At 35.1% G+C, this 12751-nt stretch overlaps 1 protein-coding gene across 1 annotated transcript in view; it reads right to left on the reverse strand.

Annotated features, from left to right (window-relative positions):
- LOC141519187 (uncharacterized) overlaps positions 1–12751 on the reverse strand; it is a 134747-nt gene that overhangs the window by 85561 nt on the left and 36435 nt on the right. Inside the window, exons 9-10 of the mRNA XM_074231572.1 lie at positions 8163–8359; positions 2751–2815 (exon numbers count right to left, since the gene is read on the reverse strand). Of these exons, the coding sequence (XP_074087673.1) occupies positions 2751–2815; positions 8163–8359 (262 nt within the window). The remainder of the gene's footprint in view (positions 1–2750; positions 2816–8162; positions 8360–12751) is intronic.

The following is a 12751-nucleotide window of genomic DNA, read 5'->3' on the forward strand; positions in this document are numbered from 1 at the left end:
ATAAAATATCCCAGAATTGGAGTGCAGAAGTATCTCTGGTTTATAATAATAACAAAAAAAGAAACAATTTCTCCTAAACAAAACAGCAAGTCTCAGAGCTGCAAGATGAGGGCATTGTGTTAATTCATTTGTGGGGATAAAGTGTGAAGACCATAGCTAAGCCTCACACATGAAAATGATCTAATTGAAAAAGAGTCTACTCATTTGCAAAACAAAAATTAGAAACATAAAATTATATACTTTCAAAGGTATGTAAAATTTAGCTTAGAAGATTAGCTTTATGATACAGAGAGGATTCATTAAAAATTAAGAGATAAACATCCATTTTTAAAATCTCATTGAGCTAACAGTAAAAACAAAATAAACCAAAAATTTAAAGTGTTTCCATCAATTAAAAAAAGTGAACTACGAGTCTGATTAACTTTATTGCTGAACTCTTATTTCTTTTTTTTTCAATTTTTTTTTTTAGTTTTTTTGCAAGGCAAATGGGCTTAAGTGGCTTGCCCAAGGCCACACAGCTAGGTAATTATTAAGGAGACCGTATTTGAACCCAGGTACTCCTGACTCCAGGGCCGGTGCTTTATCCCCTATGCCACCTAGCCGCCCCTGAACTCTTATTTCTGAACTTAGTAGAGTTTTAAATGTTTTATTGCTTTTCAAACTCTATGAAAATCAAGCTTTTCTTTCCACTTGATCCAACTATATCTACCATACAAATCTGACCAAGATCTTAATATACAATGATTAATTCATGTATGCAATGGGTCTTTCAGATACACACTGTGATCACTATGGGTGGTGTTATTGTTAAGTATAAAAAACACTGAACTGACTAAATACACTGAATATCTTACCACTAAAACTAAATATTAAATCTCAGGTTCCAAGTTGCAAAAGAACTCATCTATGCTCCATAAAGATGGCAGAATCTTTATTTTAAGACAATCACACTTAACAGAATCATAATATCCCTTGGAAGATGTTAATATTCTATGTTAATTATTATAAAAGTACTAAAGAGCAGTTCATAATCAATTTCTTGTAGAAGATGCCTTTTATTGAAATGAAATCAATGAAATGGTTTTGCCATTGTCTACTTAGTATATTCAAGCTGATGCGTGTTAGATAATGTCAATTCAATTTAATTCAATAAGTATTTATTAAACATCCATTACAAGGCACTGGGGACACAAAGAAAAAAAAATCAAAACAGTCCCCATCTTCAAGATGCTTATATTCTATTATTTATAATGAATTAGTGATATTACCAATTAAATGTACTTTGTGCACCACCAAGGACATCATACTATTTGGGCACACCAAATGTATTTTTGGCAATGATGGCTTCAAATTGGGAATTGTATAGACATAATTATAGATCAAAGTTTGTCCATGCCAATTTTTTAAAAGTCTCTGTGTCTGTTCCCTTTCCTTGTTAGTTTCTAAAGGAGAAAGATGATCAACCTTTTATGTTCAACCTTGTTTTTTCATTTCTATTATCATTCTTAAATTATTATTTGATGGAACCATCATTTTTCCCACTTCTGGACACATTCAAAATTGGGAAAAAAGAAAACAAATATATTACATAGTATTACAAAACAATATGTATTATTAAAATTATGTGGTTTTTGCCCTTTTTTTATCAATTTCAAAAAATTAAACATTATTTTCAATATTAAAAGTGAGTATTCAGGGGCAGCTAGGTGGCACAGTGGATAAAGCACCGGCCCTGGAGTCAGGAGTACCTAGGTTTAAATTCAGTCTCAGACAAGTAAGTGGCCTTGGGAAAGCCACTTAACCCTATTTGCCTTGCAAAAAACCTAAAAAAAAAAAGTGGGTATTCTCTGAACTACTATTTCTCAATCTATCATACTTTCCCATTCTTGGATTCTTGCATCATTCCTGAATCATGGAAACATGACTGTGTAAGCTAAATAAACTGTCCATTTCTACATATTGCCCCCCCCCCCCCAAATGAAAAGAAATCCTGTACTCATTAAGGCTGTGTGCATACTATGGGGATTGCCAAAAGAATTGAGTAATTCTGGGCAGCTAGGTGGCGCAGTGAATAGAGCACCAGCCTTGGAGTCAGGAGTACCTGGGTTCAAATCCGACCTCAGACACTTAATAATTACCTAGCCATGTGGCTTTGGGCAAGCCACTTAACCCCATTGCCTTGAAAAATTAAAAAAAAAACTGAATAATTCACCAAAAATTGCAGTTCATTTTGATGCCCAACTGTGAAGAAAACAGAACAGGTAATTTCATTCAGAAAGACATTCTCTAGATTAGTGCATTAGGCAAAGATAACAGAGGATGGAAACCATTTATAGCCAAAGATCAGTCTACATTTCCAGTCTTCTTTACTACCTTTCCCCTTTATAGACCAGTCCAATTGTCTCTCCCTAGTTTCTAAAACTCACTGTAGGTTTTCACAACTCAACATGCTCTTGTTTTAGATGGCTACCTATAGCAGAAATATCCTCTAACTTCACCTAGAGGTAATGTGACACAGTGGAAACAACATTGGACTTGAAATATTCCAAGTTAGTTTTTACCAATATATAGAAATCTAGCTATTGACCTTATCACACAAAACTATGTTCTTTGTAAATTTTTAAAAATGGAATTTACCCAAACCTAATGCATAATTTTCATTGCATTGTAATAAAATTGGTCTTTGTGAAATATCATTTAAATCACTGACAAAAATATCAAAAGAAAAAAAAAAGGAAAAAGAAAGGAACCTTGTAAGATGCAGAAGGAGCTGATCCTTTTGCCCCACTGACTTGCACGGCACCATTTTCAGTACCTAAATATTAAGAAGAAAAACTCAATATCTATTTTACAGAACCTCTCTTAAATCAAGACGTATGCATTCTTTTTTAGAGGTCGTTGTTATAATAAACTCATACTGAAAAATAAGAATGAATTTATTAGTATGTTTGTGTAACTGATTTTTTTCACTCTTCTATAAGCCTATATCATTAGAGGCACAAGCATTATTACTGAGGTCTAGATAAGACATTTCATTTAGGGGTACAGTCTTGTGTCTTAGCCTTATAGACTCTTGCAATGACACCAGCAGCCATTGTTTGAAAAAAATTTGACCTAATAGTGTGCTGGTAAATGCTTACCAACTGGATCTCTGGGGGAAAAAAAGTACATATAACACACTTTGAAGTTTAATTCACATTATTAAAATTTTCTCCATCACTTTCTCAAATCTTGACAATCAATCAAACAATAAATGAAGGTCTGATTTGTAGCATTTGCCACTTTCGAAGTTGTTAATGATCATGGTGAACATTTAGCATTTGGCTTTTGAAAGTCAGAAGGAGCTGCCTTTGATACACATACATAGGTTTAGACTAATCTTTACTCCTTCCTACAATGAACTGAAGCAGAGATAAGATCTTTAAATATCTTTTAGTAATTTCTATTATAGCTAGGTCCTAACTATTGTGAATAGAGAATACTGTGATGGGGTCACATTAGTTGAATTTGCATATTTATTTTCTTTGGGCTGGAACGAACAACCATATTTTACAGAATCACAATTCTGAATAGTGCAAATTTGAATGTGCAATTATTCATGGTATCCAATAGACACACAAATCAAGACTAGGCTTTAATTTTATATAAACCAGGCACAATCAATCAATCTTTCTTTGTGTTAAATAACACCTAAAATGCCATACAGGGTAATGTCAAATAGCATAAAAATATTTGACCTTAAATAGATGAATGGCACTCTATTGTACTCTGGACATAAAATAGGAACACCTGTGAATAGCTATTGTTTTTTTTTTTTAAAGAGGGAAAAAGGTTTCATAATTGTTTTTTATTATATTAAAATAATAGTTTCCCTGACTTACTGGGTACTATGTATAATAATGATTAATACATCCTATCCATAATTCTCAAAATAATAATCATAGAAACAAAGTCATTCTAGGTAGTTTAAAGATTAAATCTAATCTAAGACTAAATCAAGAGCCAAGCTTGATATTTGACTAAGGAACTTTAAAAAAGTGATTGTTGGAAATGCTAGGGCCATTTCCCATTAGCTTATCCAATAAAGAGCAAAGGCTGCCCTGAACAACTTCAGTGACATGGTTATATAATGGCTGGACCCCTGAAGGTCTTAAGTATTGACTCTCTCTCTTCCTCCCTTTCATCTCTCTCTCTCTCTCTCTCTCTCTCTCTCTCTCTCTCTCTCTCTCTCTCTCTCTCTCTCCCCCTCTCCTCTCCTCTCTCTCTCTCTCTCTCTCTCTCTCTTCTCTCATTTCTCTAACTTCAAAACTTCTTTGGAGTAGATAATCCCTTTACTGATGGAGAGTGCAACCTCTCCGCACCAATCTTTTTAAGTTGATATGACCAAAAAACATTACCCTTTAACCAACCATGCAATAAGTCTAATAAGTCTTTCCAAACTTGGTCAGCAGATGACACAAATATGCTTGTGATGGGTTGCATGTACAAACCTTTCTAGCCTAGTTGGGCTTTTCTGATCTTTCATTCTATTAACAGTCTTTGAGAATCCAGAGTTATCTCAAAATCACTATAAGTCATCACAACAGGACTTAAATGAAGGGTTTATATGTATTAAGTATTTAAAAAATATATATATATGTATACACACACACACACACACACACACACACACACACATGCCAATCTGCACACCTGGGTGCATAAACTATTTATGTGAAAAAGGTCTACAGATTTGTATGTTTACATGTCAATATATAGGTATGTTCATATGTGTATATAAATATATAGACACCCTATATATTTTAAATCAAAGATGTCCATCAAATTGAAACAAAGCAGCACCTCTTAGTTCAGACATGAATTATAACTGAACAGCCGGGAGTACAATAAAATCAGTAAGATAAACAATGGCAAGAGATAGCCTGCCCTGTTGTCTCTGTTGGACATGGCGAAGTGCTTGCAACTAAAAATATTTGAGAAATCTGTCTATTTTCCATCTGTTATATTTCTTGAGGATAATTGAAAGTACATGTGAAAGTTCATTGTGAGTTCAATTATGTCATATCAGGTCATTTGTGAGCCAAAAGTTCACTGAGAGGTTATTTCCTAAGAGAGAGACAGAGAGATAGAGACACACACACACACACACACACACACACACACACACACACACAGAGAAAGACAGAGAGAGAGAGAGAGAGAGAGAGAGAGAGACAGAGACAGACAGACAGAGAGAGAAGGGAGAGAGGGAGAGGAGGGGGGAGAGAGAGAGAGAGAGAGTGAGAGACAGAGACAGGCAGACAGAGACAGAGATAGAGACAGAGAAGGGAGAGAGAGAGAAGAGAGAGACAGACACAGAGAGAGACAGAGACAGAGAGAAGTAGACAGAGAGAGAAGGGAGAGAGACAGAGAGAGAGAGAGAGAGAGAGAGAGAGAGAGAGAGAGAGAGAGAGAGAATGACAAAGACAGAGACAGAGAGAGAAAAACTTATTAAGGCTATTTTATATTGTCTTCATGATGATTTCATTTTAAACTGTTTATTAAAGTTTAATCAATTGCTTTAAGCTGTCTTGTGGTATGGTTAATGGCAATAATAGAAATTATCAAGTCTTCTAAGCAATACTTCTAATTTGGGGGGCTTGGGAGAGTACAGAGAACATAATATTTTTTCACATAAGTTTATTACTTGGTTTAAATGACATTTTCTTTTAAACAAAATGATAAAACAATGATTAACAGACAAGATGGAGAAAAAGTCTGGGAAACAACTACTGATTTAATAATGATAGATTATTTTCCGTGATATTTAGCTAAAAGAAGCCAAAACAAATTCAAAATCAAAAATGTTATTTTTAATTCTCGGCTTGTGTTGTGCATAAGAGAACAGGCCAAGCCCAAAATAAGAGAGTCAGGAAAGTTAAATTTAGTTGGCAACAAAAATATTGAATGACACAGTTAACTTAAATTGGGAAAATAAGTAAAATGTTTTTAATCACTGAAGCCAAATTCAATATTTTCTTTTAGACTGGTACCATTTTCAAGGTTCAGAACATCCCTTGGTGAAAATAGTTGCCAGATTCTAAACAAAATTTTTCAGACTTCATAGGATGAAAACATTTTCTTTAAGGGAGAGCAAGCTACAGGGAAAGGAATGATAACTTGGGCATAAAAATGCCAGAATTTGGATCTTGGCTCAGGTACCTAAAGTAAATTGGTTTGATTTAAGTCATTTAAACTTTTCTTAGCCTTAATGTTCTCATCCACAGAGTGGAGACAATAATTGTTATGGGCAGAGGGGAGGGCCTGTGGTCATCCACATACCAGAGCACAGGCAAGAGAGAAGTCAGAGGCTCTCATAAGACCCTGGAGGAATTAAGGTCCCTGTGGAGTGTCCCAAAACTTCCCAAAGCCTTGGAAGTGCAGCAAATCAGTCATAGGCTGAGGAAATGAGCAAACAAAAGAAAAATAAGAATCTGACCATAGAAAATTACTTAGGTCCCAAGGAGGATTAAAATATATACTCAGATGATGACAAAATGGAAGCTTCTGTATCCAAAACCTCCAAGAGAAATAGAAAATGGGCTCAGGCTATGTATGAGCACAAAAAAGACTTTGTAAAGCAATTAAGGGAGGTAGAGGAAAAATTGAGAGGAAAAATGCTACTTTGTGAAAGAAATACAAAAAAAAAACACTGCGGGGCGGCTGGGTGGCACAGTGGATAAAGCACTGGACCTGGAGTCAGGAGTACCTAGGTTCAAATCTGGTCTCAGACACTTAATAATTACCTAGCCGTGTGGCCTTGGGCAAGCCACTTAACCCCATTTGCCTTGTAAAAACCTAAAAAAAAGGTTCTCAAAAAAACCCCAAACCACTGAATAAAATAACATATTAAAAACCAGTTTAGGCCAAATGGAAAAAACAACACAAAAGGCAAATGAGGAGAAGAATGCCTTAAAAAGCAGAATTGGCCAGCTGGAAAAGGAGATAAAAAAGCTCTCTGAAGAAAATAACTCATCCAAATGCAGAATGGAACTAAAGGAAGCTGATGACTTTGCAAGAACTCAGGAAGAAATAAAACTCTTCCAAAAAACAAAAATTAGGAGAAAATGTGAAATATCTCATTGGAAAAACAACTGAACTCAAAAACAGATCCAGAAGAGATAATTTAAAAATTGGTCTACTTAAAATTCATGACCAGGAAAAGAGCCTAGACTTCATTTTTCAAGAAATAATACAAAAAAATTGCAGAGATCCTAGAAGCAGATGGTAAAATAGAAATTGAGGGAATTCACCGATTACCTCCTGAAAGAGATCCCTAAAGAAAAACTTCCAGGAATATTATAGCCAAACTCCAGAACTCCCATGTCAAGGAGAAAATACTAAAAGCTGCCAAAAACAAACAATTCAACTACCCATGGCTCTATAGTCAGTATTAAACAAAACTGGCAGCATCTACAGTAAGGGTTTGTAGGGCTTGTAATATGATATTCTGAACAGGGACAGGATGAAAGGAGAGAGAATGGAATAGATGTGAGTGAGGAGGAATAGAGTGGAGGGAAATACAGCTAAAAATAGCGAAGCAACTTTTCTGGTGGCTATGGTAAAGAAAGCAACTCATCCCAGAGACAGAGGCATTGGAATCTGAATGCAGGCTGAAGTACACTTTTTTTCTTTCTTACTGTTCTTGAGGTTTCTCATCTTTTTTTGGGGGAAGGGGGGTTTATGATTACTCTCACAACATGATTATTTTAATAATATAAAATAAAAAAATTTAAAAAATAGTGGTGTTTGTAATAGAATAGTGTGATTCCTTTGGACATGTGTGGGATGAGATGGCTTTCTGAGATCTCTTCTGAGTCTCAGATTTTATAAGTCTGCAGATGTTTGACTAGGTTCCTTATCAAGAGCTAAGGAGCTTCATTTATCCCTTCTAAAAAGTTTCTAACCTATACATTAATATTTGTGTCCAAAGTTATCAAGTTTTAAATTATACTTGGAGAAAATGACCTTTGATTTGATAAACAACTAAAATTTTATTTGAAAATACAGATTATATTTGAAATATACATCAGACTATGTCTATATTCATCTCTACCAAATCCACACTAAACTTTCCCAAAACATATTTCCATATTTCTCTTTTAGTCATTGTGGTTACTGACCTGGAATTTCAGTAACAGTGACTTGAGAAAAGTCACAAGTCACATCTGGCAAGAGGTAGAGTTGAGGATTTCCTATTTCATATACCAACTGTTCAGCTACAGTACCAAAAGAGACAAGGCCTCCTGTGTCTTGAGGCTTAGACAGAATAAATTGTCCATCAGGAGAACATTCCACTATAGGAAATCCTATGTTATGCCTAAGGAATAAACAAAGGAAACTTTTTATAATTCAGAATACCTAGAGAGAAAAATTCAGAAGAAAAAGACCATTTTAATGCAAAAATAAAATGTCTGGCATAGTGAATAAAATTTTGGAGTTGGAATCAGAAAGACTTAGATTCAGATTCTATAATGGATACCTTAGCTGAGCTGACTATGGACAAATCTCTAAACTTCTCTATACCTCAGTTTACTCATCTATAAAGGAGGGTTAACAATACTTATAGAAACACTATCTTACACGTTTGTTTTGAAGATGTATCCAAAATGCTTTGCAAATCTAAAACACTGTAGTGTTTTATGTTGTATTATTAACATTACTATAATACAATATTATCATTACAATAAATAAAGATTAACATATACTTTTGAGACCTGATTTCATTTGTTTAGGTACTCCCTTCATCAAGACAGATTAGAACTGCTCTAAACCTTATTAAATAGTATTCATGAGCATCTGTGGCAAAATTTCTTATGATGAGCTTCTCCAAAATACAGTCATCACCAGGCTTAGACGACAAGTTTTTTCAGCCTGGAAAGATTTTCAGGAGTTTGTGCTGTGGTCAGTCTCAGTGACCACTAAGCACTGGAGCTGGGCTACAGTGGAAGATACTAAATCGTTATTCAGTACGCTCAATAAGAATAGCAGCCCAAAGTAGAACACTGAACTAACCTCAGAATCAGAAAGACCTGAGTTCAGTCCTACAGTCTGACACATACTGGCTGTGACCTCTTGCAAGTCACTTATTACTTGGGCAGTTCCCCAAGACTTCACTTGAAGAGTAGGCACCAGCTTGCAAAATATCAATAAAATCACAGGTCTGCTCCAATTCCAGTCCTCTCTAAATCATTTTCACATTTTATGTTTTGCCATGCTTGATCCACTGCTATTAATGAACACCCTGAAACACTGAAAGTAGGATGCTCCTGGGACCCAAGGAGAAAAACCAAATTCCATGTGGTGCAGTTGATGGTTATCTAAAATGTGTCTCCATAGAATTCTACTGGAAAGGGAATGTAAAGGGAACTAGTTTTTCCTAGAATGAGAATGATTCAAATATTTAAAATCAAGGATGACAAAAGCAGATGCTTGCAGCCTCAAGGAAAATTAGAAGAGTTATGAAGATGGAGACCTGCCTTGGAACACCAAGCAGATCTGGAAGAGATTGGTTTCTATTGCCCTTTTTATTTATCTATCTATTTATTCATTCATATTCATATTCATATTCATTCATTCACTTTTATTTTCTTATTTATTTATTTTCTTTTTCCATTGCTCTTTTTAAACTCCAGTGATACATTTGGGTTGTTTTCTCTCTTCCTTCTTCTCTTAACATCTTCTCCTCTTTTAATCTTAAGGATTAATATTAACTAATAATAATCTTAAGAATTAAGGGGAAGAGATACAGAGAGACCTTTTAGAGGGAGATGAGCTGCAAAAGAATCTACCCAGGTGGATTCATCTAAAGAAACATTCTAAAAATAGCCTAACAACTTCAGTGCTGTTTGCTTTTTATAGTATAGGGAATAATTCACTGATTACTAATTATGTTACATAAATGTTGAGTCCTGGAGCTTATTTTGATTTAAAAACAAATCCTTGGTTGTTATAACAATATTAACCAATAATTTGTTAATTGTATATACAATAGATTTTTAAAACCAGTTTTTCAGTAATGGGGGCCTTTAGTATAATATTTCAGTTTAATCTTATGCAATTAAAACATTTATTTTCCCAGTAGTCTTTGTGCATACTCTAAGATCCCACAAGCTTGGCTTTCTGGATGTTTCTAACATACCACATATCATCTCCTGACTGTATCCCAATACTTTGTTTAGCATCTTCCTCTTAAAAAAATGTTCTTAACTGTCTGACAGCTGAGAATTCAAAAGACATGACAGATCTGTTTTCAACAATTTATAGACTAAGAGTGGAAGGGAGTATAATATGTCACCAAGTCAATATAAGACAAAAGAAAGTGTGGCGAAAGCTAAAGAGAGGCCAAAGAACATGAGTACTATGAAAAATCAGAGGGAGTGGAGATTATATTCATCTGGGAGTTGGAGACACTGAAACTCACAGAAGTAGCCCTAAATAGAGAGCCTAGAATAGAGATGGATTGGGTGATTCAGACCAGAGGCTATCAGTCAGCAGTGTGACTGTAGTAGTCAATGAAGCTGATGTGTTCTTGGGCAGCCTTAGGCAGTATAATTTCCAGGAACAGGGAATGGCTAATGCCACTACATTTGGTTTTATCTGACCTCATTTTGAGCATTGTGTTCATTTTTGGGAAAAATGGTTTAAAGAAGGATATTGATAAGCCAGAGGCTATAGGAGAGGATGGTGAAGAGTCTTAAGTTCATGATACACGAAGAATCAATTACTGGAATTTGGTATCTTTAGCCTGGAGAAAAGAAGATTCACAGGATACATGACAGCTCTGTTTGGATATCTGAAAGACTATCAAATTGGAAGAAGAGATTAGATTTGTTCTGTATGGAACCAGAGGGCAGAACCAGGAGAAATGGATAGAGGTTTCAAAGACAAATTCAGGTAAGATGTCAGGAACCACTTCTTAACAATTAAAGCTGTACAAAGACTTTCCTTGAGAGGTGGTAGATTCTCTGACCTTCATGATCACTAAGCAGAGGTTGGAAAGTCATTTATAAGCTATGCTAAAATGGAGAGTCTTTCCTGTCCAGGTTGAACTAAATGGTTGCTGAGATCTCTTCCAAGTGTCAGATTCTGTGATTCTGTCATAATATAAGTAAGAACTAAGAGAAAGGGGAGAGAGAGAAGGCCAAAAATGGGAGAAAGAAAGAAGTTAGGTGTCTTTTCAGAGAACATAAGGAGAGTGATTAATATGAGGAAAATTAATATGAGATAAGCTCACCTGTACCACTAATCAAGGAATCCCCCAAAGATCTGTACTGAGTTCCCTTTTTTTCTTCCTATATAATCTCACTTGGTGATTATCAGCTGAATTAACAACTCAATGAAGATGATTCTCAGATCTGTTTTGGTGCTACTGAGTCATGACTTCATGACCCCATTTGGGGTTTTCTTGGCAAAGATATTAAAGTGGTTTGCCATTTCCTTCTCTGAAGAAAAAACTAAGGCAAACAGAGTCATACAGCTAGTAAATGTCTAAGGCAATCTGAACTTATGGGAAGATGAATCTTCCTGACTTCAGGAGAGGTGCCCTATTCACTCTGCCACCTCACTGCCTTTTCTTTGCAATACCCAGTGATTAACACAGGGTCTGGCATTACTTAGGTACTTAATAAAAGGCTTGATTGATCGAGATTGAACAGATTTATTGGAGCCAGATGGTTGATGTTCTTAAATGTCAGCATAACTAGTTTATTCTCTAGTCAAAGTGAAAGAGAAACCACTGAAGTAGAGGATGGATCTTTTCTTTAACAACTTAGCTATAGGAAAGTTATATTATATTATGCAAATTGGAAGTTTAATAAAAGAAAAGAATCTATGGCAATCTTATCCTGTCTAGATATTGATCTATGGATGCAGAGATTATTTTATTATTATTATTATTTATTATTATTTAGGTTTTTGCAAGGCAAATGGGGTTAAGTGGCTTGCCCAAGGCCACACAGCTAGGTAATTATTAAGTGTCTGAGGCCGGATTTGAATTCAGGTACTCCTGACTCCAGGGCTGGTGCTCTATCCACTGTGCCAACTAGCCGCTCCAGAGATTATTATTATAACAAAGTTGATATTTAATTTGCTAAGAATTTTCTTAAACTATTAGAAAATAATTCAAAGATTTAAAATGTGTTATTGATTTAGTGACAATGTATTATTTTAAAAAAGAAATCACCACAATATTGGGGCGAGAATTACTTTTGATTAATAGTAACTAATTCTTTAATTAGGTTTCTTATAAAATATAGAATATATAGCTGGGCTACATATTAGTGCAGTAGATAAGAGATTTAGATCTGGAGTCAGAAAGATCTGAGTTCAAATTTGATCTCAGATACTCACTAGCTGTGTGGTTTTTGACAAATCACTTAACCTTCGCATCAGAAGAAATGAAAGTGAAACAAATAGATGAATCATTACAAAGAACAACTTCCTTTTTTTAGTTTTTGCAAGGCAATGGGGTCAAGTGACTTGCCTAAAGTCACACAGCTAGGTAATTAAGTGTCTGAGGCCAGACTTGAACTCAGGTCCTCCTGATTCCAGGGCTGGTGCTCTATCCACTCTACCACCTAGCTGCCCCAGACACAAAGCAATTTAAGAATGTAGGATTTGCATAAAGGAAGAGTGAAGGAGAAGATTGAAAAAGTAAGCAGAGGTCCAGTTGTTGAGGGTATCAAATGACCAAAACAAGGAGTCTGAACTT

Source organism: Macrotis lagotis, chromosome 3, assembly GCF_037893015.1.
Source record: "Macrotis lagotis isolate mMagLag1 chromosome 3, bilby.v1.9.chrom.fasta, whole genome shotgun sequence".
Taxonomy (NCBI): Eukaryota; Metazoa; Chordata; class Mammalia; order Peramelemorphia; family Peramelidae; genus Macrotis; species Macrotis lagotis.